Below are 18,385 nucleotides of genomic sequence, written 5' to 3'. Positions count from 1 at the left end.
AGCAGTTTTTCAGCCACTATTTAAGGCCCCCTTTGGGGTATGCTCTTTTGTACGGCAACACTGGTTTTTTTATTATCTAGATACTTTGTAGATACGGCAACAGCTTAATTTACACAACAAACATGGAAACAAATTCTCCGGGGAAATATATATCTAGTTCCGGAGGTGATATCCAACATCATTTTCTAGTTATTCTTAAACCAGATAGTTCTCAAGTTGATATCCAACTTCATTCTCCAATCACTATCCAACTTTTGACAAATTTTGTAAAATTAAAAGTTTTCCAGTTGATCTGCAACGTCATTAATATTTTGCAATTAATATCCCAATTTTGAGAGATTTTGAGAAATGTACAGTTCTCAAATGAATATTCAGCCCATTTCCCCAATTGATATCTTACATTATACATCGAGTTGAGGTGGATTTGATAAAAATCTCCATGGTGGTACCACCAAAACCAACAGTTGGTTGATAGCAGTATTAAAGCTTAATTAATAAAGACTAAATTATATAGGCGCCCGCCGTGGTGTGATGGTAGCGTGCTCCGTATACCACACCGAAGATCCTACATCAACATCATTGAATCTTACATTTGAGTCCAGTTAGAGAACCACAAGTTTAATTATATTTTTGCATCTCAAGTAATAGCATATTTTTGCTTTATAAAAAGTTCCCTCTTTTGCTAATTACGCTATGATTCTCGAGTTGAGAAGTATGTATATCAACATGAGCTCTAGTGGTACTCAAGCTCAAATGCTTGTTGCGTATATTCGACACCATTTCGTACGAACACAAATAACTGATAAGTTAACTAGAGTTTTACCCTGACAGATCGGCCGCTTAAACTTCAGTTAAAGTAGACTGAAAAACTGCAGAATAAGTTTAAGCGTAGTTTAACTGACAGACTGAGTTGAACTTGTACTGAAAAACCGGGCCTAAGCGATTTAGCAGTTTTATTTTGTAATGGCCTTTTACTTCCGGATCTTAATTTACCTATGATTTTTTAACGAATTGTTAACATTTTTATCTAAAGCATCAATAAATATTTTTATCTCAAGACAATTAAAATGTTTTGTTCTGTTGGGCGAACGAGACGCTCAACAAACGGTACCTGTTTGATATTTTCTACTAATGGTAATCTGACGCATACGATGTCGTTTATGTTCCAGCTTTATGTTATTCTTCAACTAAACGAAAGCAATTTTCAAGTTTGTTTTTGCTTTAACAGCAACTGTTCGAGAATGCCGTGATTACGTAAGAGTCGGCTGTTATCGTATTGATTATCGTTTCGCCTATCGATTTAAATGTTTAAATCAAACTGATTGGTCATGCCTCAGCTTGCACTGCTTTTACACTCTCGGTTTCCTCGTTCACCCATTTCTCCTAAGGTCTAGTAATTTCGCGAACTTCATGCTTGGTTACCAGCCATATACATTTATATTTGTAGTTTGTAGCCACATGCGTGTGTATATGTGAGTACTACTTCGGCTGATGATTACATGTGTTTGGGAGTATCTCTCCGTTGCCTTGTATGTATGTGTATAAATGATGATTAATGTTTAGAGTGGCAGTTTGCTTAATTATTGTTGTGCCTTAAGTTACTTAGTATCAGCTTAGTGATACTAATATTCGTCACAATATGTACATTAGACCGTTCCAGAAGTTTGGGTTTTTTCCAGCTAAAACGGCATATGCTTGCCAAAATTAAGCTGTTAGCATGTTAAACCCTAATATAATTATAACCGGTGGCTGTGTTATAGTTGTCTTGGTTTGGTAGAATTAAATGGAAAAAAGTGCTTTTACTTCTTCTTTTCAAATAATGAAATTATGATGTCGTCAACGCCGCGGTTAAAGCTGCTATAAGCACTTTTTCAGAAAAACGAATTTTTGTTACTACTAGAAAAATGAGAGAACTTTGCACATAATGGAAAAAGAATAGTTTGTGCTTAATGACCAGTAGCGTTAAAATTTACTGAAAATAAAACCTGCTAACTCCAGCTAAATTATAAGAAGTTACTAACACCATTAATTTACAAAAGACCCGCTGGCATTATTTAAATTTTAAGGCGTTAATAATATAATAACTGTTGTTTGAAATGTCTGTTGTAATTTTTTAGAGGCATTCGTAAGAGTTAATTTGACAAAATTTTAAATTAAACGGTGAATCGCTGAACTGTCGAATAATAAACTTTTCAGTATTACAAAATGGTCTTTATTTATACTACTTTGGGAGTAGTACTTCACAACTAAAATTATACTTCACCAATAGCTTGTTTAAATCAAACTGATACCTGATTCCTCAACTGCTTTAATACTCTCGGTTACCTCGTTCACAAATTTCTCCTTAGTCTAGACGTTTCAGGCACATGCCTTCTAGAACAGTTTTATCTCATGCTTGGTTATTTAGCTATATACATGTATATCTGTAGTTTATGCTTTTGTTCTAGCTATATGCGTGTGTATGTGTGAGTAAAAACTTCTGCTCTTAGCTGCCGGCTACATATAAGTATGTGAAATAATCTCTCTGCTTCACGCTGCTGTTATGTGTGTGTATTTAGGGTGGCTGCTTGCTCTACTGTGCACATGTACAAACGTGGGGCTGCTTGCTGTTTTTGTTGTTCTGATTATTTAGTATGACTATGTCAATTTTGCCAGGCCCTGTACACTTGATACTGAAAATTTTTTTTTTAACTTTTAAATGGATTTGGTTTAAAGATCATGCAATTTAAGATTCCGTTGATGTTACGGTGTTAGTCTAAGCTTATTTCAAAGTGGTTGCAAAAATTGCCTTAAAATTGAGTAATGCTAAAATTGAGCTGAACATTACTATTATTGCCACATAGTAAATTATTTCATTAAATCTATTGCTTACTCTGCTCGACATATTTCTAACCCAGTTCTTCGACAAGGTGAATTCTAATTTTAGTGGCTCGTGGTGCAGCTTAAGAACAATTGAAATTGCAAATGAAACACATACACACCCATGCATATATACCTAAGGTATACACATTTGATTGACATACCTAATTTGAAAATGATGCAATGACTTTAACGATAATTGAAGCGTTCAACGAATTGTCAATTTCCTTTACTCACCAATAACCGCAATCCAATTAACTATTTACATAGCACAATAGAAATGCCGAAACTGCCGAATCAGTTAACTCGGTTTCTATTAATAATGACTGAACTACCTTGCGTGCTCCTCCACTGTGGTAACTGACACTGTCTGATGCTTTAATAAAGAAGCTTTCAGAAGGCATCTTTATGCACGCGCTGTTGGTTTTCTAACTTTTAATTTAATGCGTTGTTTTTTTATGCTTTGGGCTTGAACCAACATTGGCTGTGGCTGTAACAGTTGGTGTCTGGTAGTTTTTTCAAGATGTACATACATATGTAGGGTATGCATGTAGTAAAGTAGTATGGCACCAATTACATTCTTGAACAATATTCATCTCAAATAAGAGTGACAAAAATGATGAATTCAAACTTGTGGCAAATATCGGTTAATGAGCAGAAACGATTTAATTTTATAGGGCCATCCTCTTATACGCCAATTACACGGCTGAAGGGTTTGCCCGGTGTGTGCACTGGTTGCGCTATTTGCGCAGAGAACTGCGCTAAAATCAAAACGATTTTGATATTTACGCATGTCTGCAAATATTGCACATGCTTTTTTCTTCGTGTGTGGTGAATCTTACACAGTTTACCTGTGGTTCCTGATAATATAACATCAGTAATTATTGCTTAAAAATGTTAATATCGAAGGCGCAAGGACCATCTCTAGCTTGTAACAGGAATTCACATAAATTCAATAATAAATAATAATTTTTTATACAATTAGAACACATGTTTCATTTGTTGCGCTACTTTAAAAATGAATATTGCGCAGTGTTCTTGAGCCGTGTATGTCAAAATTTTCATTTGCACAAATTTCGTCGTTTTATATTTGCGCATGGTTTTTGTGTCATGTATGGGCCGTATTATGTAGCATTGGAATTGAATGGCTTATTCTGCTGAAACCAAACAGAACGCTGCCGTGTTCAAAACGATAAAAAAAAACGATTTTTTGTAGATTTTATTAATTATTATCCATGACTAAGAGACTTATTTTTTGTGGAATATGTTTATAATTTTTTGCGTTTTCTTCATTTTTATGAAATTCTCACGATTTTTATGTTAAGGCACCATTAATCGATCACTTTGGAGATGGGTATGGTTACGACTATGGCGTTAGGGTTAAGAAAGTTTAATTAGCCCTTAAACAGCTCTACAGCTACTACACACACTACTACACTACAGCTACTGCACTATTTTATACCAAACTAGTACAACGCTGCCGAATAACCTCCACAAAAAAAGAGATAGAACAAGCATTATTGAGACGTAATCCAGCCTGTGAACGAACAGCTGATACATATCTCATAACTTTAAACGAGCAATTCGATTTAAATGAAATTTGGCACAGAGATAGTGTATAACCTTCTAAGACTTTCTACCTAGGTGTTGCCACTCAGAATGTTTCACAAGGTTGCCCACTATTCGAAATTAAAAAAAAATTCCATGAGATATTCCGATATGGGTATCAAACGGTAGGTATTTCACTCCGCATTACAATGGGGACATTTTTGAGTAGCGTTGCCATTTAGGGTTGCCACCTATTCGAAATTAAAAAAATTGCATGAGATATTTAGATATGGATGTCAAACGAAAGGTATTTCACTCCGCATTACAATAGGAACATTTTTGTGTAGGTTTGCCATTTAGGGTTGGCACCTATTCGAAATTAAAAAAAATTGCATGAGATATGCCGATATGGGTATCAAACGAAAGGTCTTTCACTCCGTATTACAATAGGGACATTTTTGAGTAGGGTCGCTATTTAGGGTTGGGGTAGTTGGACGAAATAGTACTCTACTCATATTCTATTAAAGCTTTAAAGGTGAACATTAAAGTTAAAAATCTTCGTAAAAAAATCTTACACATAATTCGACCTAGTTTTCTTAATTTCACACACGCTAATAAAATTGAAATACAATATCAAAGCACCGTGGCAAATTCTAGCAAAATATATTTAAATGCAAATTTTTGGTGGATAACGATTTAAACTCCCTTGGTGTGACCAATTGGCGCCGGTTGGCGGAGCGAGGGAGCTATTGGCGCGCCTTGTTGGACGCGAATTAAAGCAAAAAGCATATTTTTGGCAAATATGAAATGAATAATTGCAATTTCTCACAGATTACTATTAGAAAGATTTCTCACCATAGCAAAAAGATATCCCACCATGGTAATTTGCTACCGTTGAACACTAGAGGCATATGTTGAATTTGAAAACCACATCTATCATTTAACTACTTACCAACAGATGCCGCTTAGGGAAGTAAGTTGACATTTAATTAAACTAACTGATAGTTGTCATAACTGATAGTTGTCATAACTGATAGTTGTCATTCGTGAAATTTACAAGTTTTTGGAATGTAATAAAATTGTGAGACTTTCATAGTGTATAACTAAAAAAGTTTTTGAAATTAATTATATGGCGCATGAAGATACTCGACCTAATAACCTAATTCTCGATTTCACTAATTGTCATAACCATCCCTTATACTATAGGCTGGAATTACCCATTTCAAATTTTTCATTCCAGTTCATTTTGCGGTTAGTGTTTGATATGTTTTTGAAATCTATTCTTAAGGAAATCAAATATTGGTAAGTAAAAATATATAATAATAAAGATAAAGTTGCAGCTCTATTCGTAGCATTGAAGGGGCCAGCAGCCGAAATCCTACAGACGATTCCCGAAGGAGAGCGGAACAACTATGACTCATTGATGGCTGCTGTAGAACGACGTTACGGAAGCGAACACAGGAAACAAATCTATCAAATAGAATTGCAAAATCGCTAACAAAAATCTAACGAGACTTTGCAGGAGTTTGCTTCAGACATTGAAAGATTGGCTCATCGTGCAAATGCGTACGCACCCAGAGCTTTATTAATGGAATACGGGATGTCGAAACGAAGCGGGCGATATACGCAAACCCGAAACCTACATTAGCAGAAACGGTATCACATGCTCTGATTCAAGAAACAGCGTCGCTTCTGTGTAAGCCAGTTTTCGAAGCACGCCGTGTGGAAGTGGAAAGGCTAGACTTGGTGAACACAATATTGGAGGCGCTAAAGGGATCACAACAGAAAAATGACGGAGTTAGGAAATGTTTCAAGTGCGGTAACCCAGGTCGGTCACATTGCTCGTCATTGCTGCACCGGTCCTGGTAGTTCCAACTTGGGTGGCCGTAAACGCAAAACTGGTGGAGATGAGCAAGAGCATGCCAGATGTAAAAATCGAGAGCTAGCTCCAGCTGTTGAATGTCCTGTGATATCTATCTCTCAAATTGAAAGGAAATCAAGCAGTCTTACCGTCAGAGGGAATGTGGATGGCAAAGAACGTCTACTGACTGTAGATACGGGCGCATCCCATTCCTTAATCCGATCTGACTTGGTCAACAGGAGACTAAAACCGTTACCTGGGGCAAGGTTGCGTACGGTCACAGGCGAGTATAACCAAGTCCAAGGAGAAGTGGTATGCGAAGTCTTAATTGGGAAGGTCATGGTTCTATACAAATTCGTTGTGGCGGAGATCGTTGATGAAGTCATATTGGGAGTGGACTTCTTAGTTGACCATGACATCAAGATCGATATGCGGAGAAAGATTATGCGCTATAAGAACAAGGATGTGCCACTTAACTTCAGTTTGGAGAAAGGGTTCAGCAGTAAGCGAGTGCTAGTGAAGGAGATTCGACAGAGGCCACAAAAGTCAAGGAAAGTAGATCGGGCAAATGTTGATGGAACGAATGGGCCAAACAAATCAAAACCGAAGGTACCTGCGAGAGAAGCACTGGCATTGAAACCCCTATTGGACGCAATAAATCGAACGAAAGAATTTCCCAGAAAGAATGCAGGGGTGGTTTCAAGCCAGGGCGCACTACTGTTGGGAAACGTCGGAACGATACTGACGATAAGATGAAACGCAGGTACGATGAGAACAATAATTTGGAAGGTTTCTTGGAGGGAGATTTGGTACTCTTATACAACCCTCACCGGCGGAAAGGTGTTCCATCCAAATTTTGGAGTTGTGAAGAGGATAAGTGATGTCATCTACCGCATTCAAACAATTGGGAAACCACGAAATAGAAGGGCGGTTAATTTGGAGAGGCTAGCAGCGGTTAGATCGAGAGATTTGTCTGATCGGGACGATTAGACTTAGGTGGAGGGCATTGTCACGAATATTAGCAACACTAAGGGATACTATCATCTCTAAGCCAATACTAATCAGTGACTTGTATGCACATCAACAAATCAATCATTATGTCTATACATATGTTCATACAAGCAGCGGAGAGCAACGCACAAAGACATGCATATATCTGAGATACTCCCAAAAGTAGGCAATCATCTGTGGAAGTATCACTCACATATACACGCGCATGGGCTATGCGAGAAGCTATAATAATCGTGCATCTGTAGTTATAGCTGAGAAATTTTTAGCTGGTAAACGAGTAGTAAATTCTAGAAAGGGAAACGCCTAGAAATATGCCAATGAGGAAACCAAAAAGTATAAAAGCGGCACCGACTGAGGCACGACGATTCAGTTTGATTTCAGCTATCTGTTTACAAGTAGAAGTGTTATTGTGAAGTATTTTAATAAAGGCCATTTTGCATTATTGAATAGTGTAGTTATTTATTCAACAGTTTAGTGATTCTAACGTTAGCAGAAGGTTGCAAATAAGAGGAATTGCACTAAATTCGTTACAATATGTAGTACATATAAAAAAAAGTAGAGTTTGATTAATGATGACATGTAGAACAAAGTATGTTATGCGGCATACTCGAAGATTGCCGAGCAAAGCTCGGTCGGCCAGGTAGTCTTACTTATAAACCTTTACAATGCCCTCGTCTCGAAAAAAAATAATTTATGATTTATTACAAATGAAAGTTCGTACTAGAAATTGGTAAAAACTGAAGATCGATATCTTTATGACTTTTTGAGTTGTGATCATGCGAAAGCCTGCGTACCTGCTCGTCGTGTGAAATCAACGACATCTGTGTTAGGGGCCTTTTCTCGAGGTGCGTCACATATGCATATAAATTTCGAATATTAAATAAGAAAACTGCTGGTAACAAGTAATAAATTGTCAAAGTGTGGTACTCACTTGCCGCCTGCATTATAAGAAATCCAATTACGAAGAAATTCATTTTTCGCCAGCGTCAAATATTTTCATTGAAATCCAATTCGAACTCGAAATGCACGGTGTTTTAAGCAAATTTTTTTTCACTTTTGCTTTCTGCTAAAACCTAAAAATTATTGATTTTTTGTTGCTTTTTGTTTATTTGTTTTTTCTGTGTATCTTGCACTACAATAATGAATTCTGTTGAAAAAAAGTTATGCACACAAATCCGGTCGAAGATTTGATAAAAATATGTTAAAAATGTTAAGTAATAAATGGAATATTTGTAGGCGCATTAAATTGGAATTATGTATCTATTGTATCTTTTTGGTTTGTTTTGTTTTACAGCTTAAGCGCATCTACATCAAACTGTTTTATTTGTTTTAATTTATTTTATAAACTTTATTTTCTTAAGTTTAAGCTCACGTTTCAATGCGGTCAGCTGTTTCTTTGCTTTGCGCTAATTTTGAAAAACTGCACACAAATAAAGAAATATAAAAATTACATTAAAATGATTTCGATCTAAAAAAATCCAAAAACTGCAAGCTCACTTCACTTTGGTGTGATTTCAATAATATTTTCTAACCAGTTGCCGAAACTTTTGGCTGAGTGTGAACGCGCAAATATCAAATGCACAGACATGAAAATTTATTTAAAAATGTTGGAATGTTAGACTTGCAGAGAAAAAGTATCTAAGTTCGGGCGATGCACTATGTCGCCTCTGCCGAAAAAGCTTGGCAAAATCAAAAATTTAATTAAAGCGTTCGATAAACCTAATACAAAATAAATGGGGTTACACTGTTACGTCTACATTTTGGTGAGCATACAGCCGCAATTGTACCGAAAATCCAGAGCCGTAATAAAATACTCAAATCTCTTGCTGGCAGTACTTGGAGAAAAGACAAAGAAACATTACCACATACAAAGCAATTGGCCAGCCGATTGCATGCTACGCGTCCCCTATATGGTCGCCAAGCCTAAAGACTACGCAATGGAAGAAGCTACAGGCCTGCCAAAATACTGCCCTCAGAACCGCCACGGGTTCTCTTCTTATTTCCCCAGAACACTATCTACATAATGAGGCGAGAATACTCTCCATTAGGGAGAAAAATTAAATTCTAACCAAACAGTTCCTGTTGAATACCAAGATACATGGGCATCCCAACAAACATCTGATTGATAAGCGAACACCGCCCAGTGGCTTAAGGAGTGGTCTCCGTAAGCAATATGAGGAAATACGGCACCTGAGAACACAGCCGTATGAAGCCAAAAAATACAACCAGGTCATCAGTGAACTCCAAAAACAGGCGTCGGACCTTTATACCAGGAATTGTCCGCTGAATCCTGTACTCAAAGAACAATACCCAAAACTTACAGAAGAGGAACGCACACTCCCTAGGGAAACGCTAGTCACTCTAGCTCAACTTCGATCTGGATACTCTAACAGGTTAAACTCTTACCTATCCTTAATCAACCCCGACATACAAAATGTATGCCTTGCTTGCAACGTGTCCCCACATTACACCAACCATCTCTTAAACTGTATTGTGGAACCAACGCCTCTAACACGGTCCACTCCTGTTGAAACAAGTTTCCTTGGACTCCCGTTAGAGGATATTGATGACAGTTTGTGATCGGTTGCACCTATTGGATGGGGCGAAACACTGCTACAACAACAACAACATAACCCTGATACATTTATCTTATAGAGAGTTTTCCAAGGACTACGAATAAATAACTTTTATTAAACAAAAAACTATAGCATAAGAGGTAGAGACGCTTAAAGTTTACAAATGTTCAACACTAAGAAAAATTTGTAGTTTTTATTTTTCATTTTTCGGTGTATTTAAAATTATTTTGCCTGTAGATAAAGGACCGTTTTATTATAACGAAAGATAATTTAAGTAGTTTTGAGTGTTAACAAAAATTTAAATCCAATTTAAATTTTGTAAAAGTTGGCGGAGTGTTTTGCTAAAATTTTAGTTTTAGGCCTTATTTCAAATATTGATGGAAAATTAGAAAAACGTTCAAAAGACACATCAGTGAAATTACAGTAAGAATTTTTAAAAACCCAGTTATCTGAATTCATTAAATCTATCTGCACCCAGCTGCGATTTCATTTGTTCCATCAAATAAGGTACAGCAGCACTGGGTGTAAATGCGCGCTAGAGCATTGTTGTTAATGGCCGCGTCAAAGTGAACTCTACATGCAGGTGCTGTCAACGCAATCACGCAAGATGTTGGGTTTATAAATATAAAGGAACTTCAAACTTAGCAAATGAAATTTATTTCTCCTTGACCATTCATATACAAAATTGCGCGAAGCATTGTTATAAACATTCTCACTATACATGAAAAATTCTTGCTAACATATTTTGGCTCACATTCTTTTGTAAAAATACCAAAGTATCAAGAATTGGGAAAGATAATTTCACTTGCAAAGTCTGAAAGCACTGTCGAATTATTCTTCTCATACTTTAAATGTAGGAAATGTTGAAGATTGCTAACTTTTGAACGTAAGATGGCACAGGTGTCGCTCGATCATAAAAATACGTGCAATCGAATTGAACGCATCAATATGAAAAAATTGATTGTGATGCGGCCATGAACGGTATACTTCAGTGCATCATTCATGTATGCAGCATTACAACAACACCGTTTTATAAGAGACAACATAAATAAAAACTCATATGTACATCTTATGATCAAGGAAGCCTGAGGAGCTGCAAGTGAGAAGAAATAAGTAATTTAGATAAAATACTTAAGTCGTTTGAGAAAGCAGGAGCTATACTATGTGATGTGGGGATAAATGACCATGGATGTACCCTGAAATAGCCCCCAAGATTATCACGAAATTACCACAAATTGAGTCTGAATTGAAAAAAAAGAAAGTTACCCTGGAAGTACCCTAAGATTATCTTGAAATGACCAAAATTTACCCCGAATCGACACCGGAAAAGCACCACGAAATTATGAGGAAATGGCGTTGAAATAGTTCTTAAGATATTCACGTAACTACCACAAAATTATTCCCAAATTACCCCGAAAGAGTCTCCAAAATCATTCCGCATTACCATAAAGTGATCCCCAAATGACCTCGGAAGGATACTGAAACTACCACAAATTGACTTCGAATTGAACCTGAAAGAACTACGAAATAGCTACACGGAAATAATCTCCAAAAAAATTACCCTAAAGTGATCCTTAGATGACCCCAGCAGAACCCCGAAATAGCAGCATCCGAAATGGTTCCGAATGACCACGGAAGGCAATGACTTAGCTATCCTACCGCTTTGCTACAAAAAGAATATCGTTCGTAGTTATTGGCACTTTTCATGCAATGGCTTTACTCTATAATATATTCATAGAGCAGGAGCAGTATACTGCTATAGCAGAGCATACTGCTCTCGAATAACAAATACAACCGCTGGTTTAAAGTGAAAAATATTGAGTTTTTATGCATAAAGTTTACCTACATACATATGTATGTATATTTCAACATTCGAATAATCGTTGCTAAACGACAATGTACGATTGTTCGTTTTAAGAAATCGAATATTAAAGTCATTGTGAATCAAACTAAGTGTGATATCTTCTGCATAGACGTCAAAATTCCAAAGTGATTAGATCACCTGATTTGTAATTGACTATCGCTGTCTCATTCTGTATCTCTTTCTATAACCCGCTGAAGATAGCCGGCCCTATACGCCGCCATATTGAACACCCTGTCAAAACGCTAATAAGTAGCCATATTGAACATCCTGTCAGGCAGTTGACAGATAAGATATCACACTTAGTTTGATTCACAATGATTAAAGCATTCGAATAATTCAATTACGCGATTAACATATGTACGTGCGTCTCACAATTTTCTATCAGCGCATACTCCTTTGGTGAGACCCTAATATGCATACACCTGTATTGACTACTAGGCATTTTAACACCGCTAATGCTACACCACCGATGCTTTAACTTTTTTTTGGTATTTCTATTATCATCGTTTTTGTGGTGTCATCCTTTTGTCATCGAAGCTGTTTGCTGCACTCATACATATGCACCCAAATGTGCAGCATGAAGGCGGTGCCACAATGACTTTTTTCATATAGATGCGTTTAACACAAGCTTATGCATTCTAATAACATCGCCACAATCAACCAAGATGTTGCGTTTGTAAATATGAAGGAACTTCAGACGTGGCAATTAAAGTTTATTACTTCTTGCCCACTCATATACAAAATTTCGCGAAGCACTGGTATAAATATTATCCCCTTACAACAAAGATACTTGCTAACATATTTTGTGTCGTATTCATTTGTTATATTACAGTTTTTACCTGCAAAAAATGTTAGAAAATTTACCAACCAGTGGGAAAAATAATTTCACTTGCAAAGTGTGTCAACACCCTTAACCAAAACAAATGTCACATTCTTCTTCTTATGCTTTGCTTGTAACAAAATTTGGGAGATGGCTACTTTTCCATATCAGATGGCGCCAGTGTCGTTCATTCTACCGTTCTCCATAAAAATGCGTGCAATCTACTCATAATGCATAAGCTTGTGTTAAACTCATCTATATGAAAAAGTGCTTATGTGTCGGGGCTTTTAAGTGAACCCGAAATGAACGAAATACAAATATCATTATTAAGCTTCTGCGATACCTGTTTACATTTATGTTCGCCTGGTAATTTGTACATGTTCATATGTATGTATGTATGTATGTATAACATGTGCAAAGGGAAGGTAGGTGGATCTGTTTTGCATTTTACATTTCACAAATTGGTGTAAGTTATTATTATAGTCGGTAATGTCCGATAGATCGTATTTGTCTGCGGTTAATGTCGGACGGACACTCTTCGTACCCCTACGGATACGACGGACAGGTTTTTCTTTGCTTGCCTAGGAATAGAAACTGTTGAACATGTTCTCTTGCTACCCATCCTGGAGTTCTTATTGATGTTATCCTTTTTAAACTCTAATACCATATATAGTATTAGTATTGTAGAAAAGTACCAAAAAAACAAAAAGTGTTGCCGTTTTTCATTGCTTCTTAAAATCGGCTACAAAAATTTCCAACCGACTAATCCCAACTGTAGCCATAAGGAATTAGAATCAATTCTAACCCTTTTTGACAAAAGAGATTAATCGCAGACCACTCTCTTTAGGGATTAGCCGCAGGAATTTTTGCCCCTGCTCCGTCTATGTTCTCATCCGCTTGTGAATGTTTCATCTCAGGAAGTAAATTTTTACAGAGATCATCACGTGCATACTGCATTTATGATGCAGCTTTTCGGATGACACCTTTTATATACACTCCAACCATTCACGGAGATATGAAATAAATAAAATATATTTAAGGCGCGATAACCTCCGAAGAGATTTTAACCCGATCTTCTCTTCCAATTTCCATTGCCTACTTTAATTTTTCCTACAAATTGGCGGGACGACATCTGAGATTAGTTTTCACTGAGAAGCTTTTTTTAGGCAATTTAGGCAATTTATTTAGGCAATTTAATTATTAGTACATTAAGATAATGAAATATTTTATAGTACAACGAACAGATGTCATAACCATTGTGATTTATATAATACTAATTAACTTACATATATATAGTTCTATATCTTAAGCTGTGTTTCAAAAAAAACAAGTAAGGAAGGCTAAGTTTGGGTGTAACCGAACATTACATACTCAGCTGAGAGCTTTGGAGACAAAATAAGGGAAAAAAACCATTTAGCAAAATGAACCGAGGGTAACCCTGGAATGTGTTTGTATGACATGGGTATCAAATTAAAGGTATTAATGAGGGTTTTAAAAGGGAGCGGCCCTTAGTTGTATATGTGAAGGCGTTTTCGAGATATCGCGCAAAATGTGGACCAGGGTGACCGAGAACAGCATCTGTCGGGTACCGCTAATTTATTTATATATGTAATTCTCCGAACAGTATTCCTGCCATGATTCCAAGGGCTTTTCATTTCACTCTGCAGAACTTTATCATTTTCTTCTACTTAATACGGTAGGTGTCACACCCATTTTTCAAAGTTTTTTCTAAAGTTATATTTTGCGTCAATAAACCAATCCAATTACCATGTTTCATCTCTTTTTTCATATTTGGTATAGAATTATGGCATTTTTTTCATTTTTCGTAATTTTCGATATCGAAAAAGCGGGCGTGGTTATAGTCGGATTTCGGCCATTTTTTATACCAAGATAAAGTGAGTTGAGATAAGTTCGTGAGCTAAGTTTAGCAAATATATATCGATTTTTGCTCAAGTTATCGTGTTAACGGCCGATCGGAAGGACAGACGGTCGACTGTGTTTAAATCTGGGCGTGGCTTCAACCGATTTCGCCTATTTTGACAGAAAACTGTTATCGTCATAAAATCTGTGCCCCTACCAAATTTCAAAAGGATTGGTACATTTTTATTCGACTTATGGCATTAAAAGTATTCTAGACGAATTAAATGAAAGAGGGCGGAGCCACGCCCATTTTGAAATTTTCTTTTATTTTTGTATTTTGTTGCACCATATCATTACCGGAGTTGAATGTTGACATAATATACTGTAAAGATATTAAATATTTTGTTAAAATTTTACTTAAAAAAAATTTTTTTTTAAAAGTGGGCGTGTTCGTCAAACCGATTTTGCTAATTTTTATTTAGCATACATATAGCATATAGAGTAACGTGCCTGCCAAATTTCATCATGATATCTTCAACGACTGCCAAATTACAGCTTGCAAAACTTTTAAATTACCTTCTTTTAAAAGTGGGCGGACCACGCCCATTGTCCAAAATTTTACTAATTTTTAATTTTGCGTCATAAGGTCAACGCACCTACCAAGTTTCATCGCTTTATCCGTCTTAGGTAATGAATTATCACACTTTTTCGGTTTTTCGAAATTTTCGATATCGAAAAGTGGGCGTGGTTGTAGTCCGATTTCGTTCATTTTAAATAGCGATCTGAGAGCGCCCAGAAACCGACATACCAAATTTCATCAAGATATCTCAAAATTTACTCAAGTTATCGTGTTTACGGGCGGACGGACGGACGGACATGGCTAAATCAATTTCTTTTTTCGCCCAGATCATTTTGATATATAGAAGTCTATATCTATCTCGAGTAGTTTATGCCGTTACGGATTACCGTTGTGCGAACAAAGTTAACTCTGTGACCTCTTCTCACCTGAGTATAAAAACAAAATAGATTAGAGTGAAGTAGAAACAGAAAGGTTAAGGAGTATAGATATATATGTAGATATCAAAAGTGCCAATAAGATAAAAAGCTCAATTGCTATCACTAGGGAAAAAACTATAAAGAATCTGTTTATAGTTGTTTTGGTTTAGAGAGTTTCTTACAGCAGTAGGAATAGAATTCCAGAGACGTATGGTGTTGACGAAAAACCACCTAGTAGACTCTACGTAGTTAAAAATAGGGACAGCTAAGGTGCATAATCTAGTCGATTTATTAAAGACTATTTTATCGTATAAGTACAGCGGCGTCTTTGTTGAAATAAGACGGAAAAGAAAAATGCAGCTCCTAGCCTTATGGTAATCGAATCAGTTGCATCCTAAAACTCGATTTCTCCATGCTGATATATGGTCGAACTTGCCCAGTCCATAAACATAACGCGTAACTTGATTAAACACAACCTCAATTTTATGAGCCGAACTTGAGTCTAGCTTGTTGTAAACTAACTCAGAATACGTAACGATTGGGACCATGAGTTGGATGGCAAGTTTTTCCCTAATTGGAAGAGGGGTATAGGGCGCAGTTTGCCTCAAATTACGAAGAGTCCCATATACCTTACCCACTACTGTGTTAACATGATCGATCGCAGTGAGGCTCGAGTTCAACACAACTCCAAGGTTTTTAGCTTTATTGACGGTTGTTATAACAGCGTTTCCGATGCTTATTTTAGGTATTTCAAGCCTCGAAGCATCCTTTTTCGCAATGGGCAAGCAGTACGATTTTCCAGCATTGAGGCACAAGCCATTGTTATTAGCCCAACCAAATATTGCCGATAAGTCACTATTGATTTTAAGGCAAAGATCAGGAGTAGCACTAAAGTCACCAGCCAAGTACAGCTGAATATAATCAGCATAAGCGTGCATATTTACATATCTGCATACATCATTAATAAAAAGACTAAAAAGCAAAGGGCCACGTATAGATCCCTGGAGAACCCCCACAACTATTTCCATCGGCTCTGACACATCTGTTCCATTCATAACAATTTGATTCCTGCCTGATAAACAGCTTTCCATCATCTTTCGAGCATTAGCCAAATTTGGTAAAATTTGATATTATATTAGCTGTTAAAATGAGGCAGAAATGGCAAAACCCCTCTTATAGAACAATCCATTGTATGGGAGGTATATGCTATAGTGGTCCGATCCGGTCGATTCCGACAAATGTCAAATCCGCCATCAAAACATGACTGCTTACCAAATTTCATCACGATATCTCAAAAATTGAGGGACTAGTTTGCGTTCAAACAACGGACGGACAGACCGACATGGCTAAATTAACTCAGCTCGTCCCCTGATCATTTTGGTATACTTATTGGTGGGTCTAACGGAAACATATACATAAAAAATAATTTGGAGCCTTGAAAATGAAAAAAATCGATTTCGACCAAAACAAGTCCCAAAAACCAAAAAAAAAATTTTTTTTAAACTGTTAATGCCAACGTTTTTATCACATAATTTTAAGTGGGATAGGATCTATGAGACAAATTCATTTTCATCGGCAACACTTTTGAACGTTTCTGAAGAAACCCTTAAAAAACAATGGGGAAAAAATAAATTTTTTCACCAAAACACTCCTCAAAACTCAAAAAATATTTTTATTTTTTTCAAAAAACTGTTATCGCCAAATTTTTTAGCGGACAATTCTGAGTCGGACAGGGTATACACGAAAATTTTAAAATCAAATGAAAATTTTTTAAGTAGGTCATGAAAAAAACCTTAAAAATCAAAGAAAAAAAATGTAAAAAAACTCAAATTTTGCAGGCCCGAAAATTATTTTTTTGGGTATGCTTAGTGGAACTTTTTTTTCCTGAGCCCAAAACCTATCAAAAAATCGATGGCGCGATATAGGTTAATAAATCGACCCAGCTTAATGTACATATTTATGCGTGTTGCCAAGTTAATGCAAAATGAATGGTTAAGAAAATATTCATCTCTTCAAAAATATAATTTCGTTAAAAATTTTTGAACATTTCGTTAAAATTCTTGGACAAAATTGCTACTTTTTGGTGTATTTGTATGTATATTAAACTGGGTCGATTTATTAACCGATATCGCGCCATCGATTTTTCGATAGGATTTGGGCTCAGGAAAAAACGTCTTTCGCAGGCTCGAAAATTATTTTTTTGGGTATACGTAGTGGAACTTTTTTTCCTGAGCCTAAATCCTATCGATGGCGCGATATCGGTTAACTTTCGTCCATACAAATCGACCCAGGTTAATGTATATGCTTATGTTGTGCACTAAGGAGATTTACAGCTTCATTCTGTTTGACGAACGAGATGATTAACGGACTATACCTGCGTTGGCGACAACGTTTAGGTTTATCGTCTAGCTTTACGTAATTCGTCAACGGTACGAAAACAGTTGTTAAATTTATTTTCGTACTTTGCTTCTGACACTTGGTTTTCGCTTTCACAGCAGTTTTTCGTCCCAGAGAATGCCTAGACAACGTAAGAATCGGCTCTTATCGTTTTGATTATCGTTTTCCTTGTCGTATTGCTAATCGTGCTGCAACAGACAAACGGCGATCGTTTGGGACACTATAGCGTCAAAGCTAATTAGGCTGCTAATCTATCCATCCATCGTAATATATATAAATGTCGTGTCACGTTGTTTTTCCGCGATGGACTCTTTAACTATTTAACCGATTTTAATCAAGTGTGCACACCGTGTGCAGTTTGACCCAAGATAAAAGATAGGATAGCGTTCTTGTGAAGTTTGTTTCCGGGAAGTGGACCAGGGACCGATCTGTTCGAACAAATTCTATTCTCGGTTCGATTTTACTGACATTTGGTATATAGGTAGGCTTTTGCCTAGATAAGCATTTGCGACGTTTTTTTCGGGAAATGAAGCAGGAACAGGGACTGAGGCTGGGGCTGAAACTGTAACTGGACATTGAACTGGGAATAAGGG

At 36.5% G+C, this 18,385-nt stretch overlaps 1 protein-coding gene across 6 annotated transcripts in view; it reads right to left on the bottom strand.

Annotated features, from left to right (window-relative positions):
* The window catches only part of mtg (mind the gap), a 74,690-nt gene extending 66,299 nt beyond the window's left edge, over positions 1–8,391 (bottom strand). For all 6 annotated transcript variants that reach the window (XM_067778318.1, XM_067778326.1, XM_067778334.1 and 3 more), the window contains exon 1: positions 8,211–8,391. In XM_067778318.1, coding sequence (XP_067634419.1) covers positions 8,211–8,253 — 43 coding nt within the window. In that variant the 5' untranslated portion in view covers positions 8,254–8,391. The remainder of the gene's footprint in view (positions 1–8,210) is intronic.
* Positions 8,392–18,385: the final 9,994 nt, after the last annotated feature.

This window comes from Eurosta solidaginis, chromosome 1 (assembly GCF_040869045.1).
Source record: "Eurosta solidaginis isolate ZX-2024a chromosome 1, ASM4086904v1, whole genome shotgun sequence".
Classification (NCBI taxonomy): Eukaryota; Metazoa; Arthropoda; class Insecta; order Diptera; family Tephritidae; genus Eurosta; species Eurosta solidaginis.
Note: the sequence above shows the minus strand (reverse complement) of the source record. Positions and strands in the feature narration are given on the sequence as shown.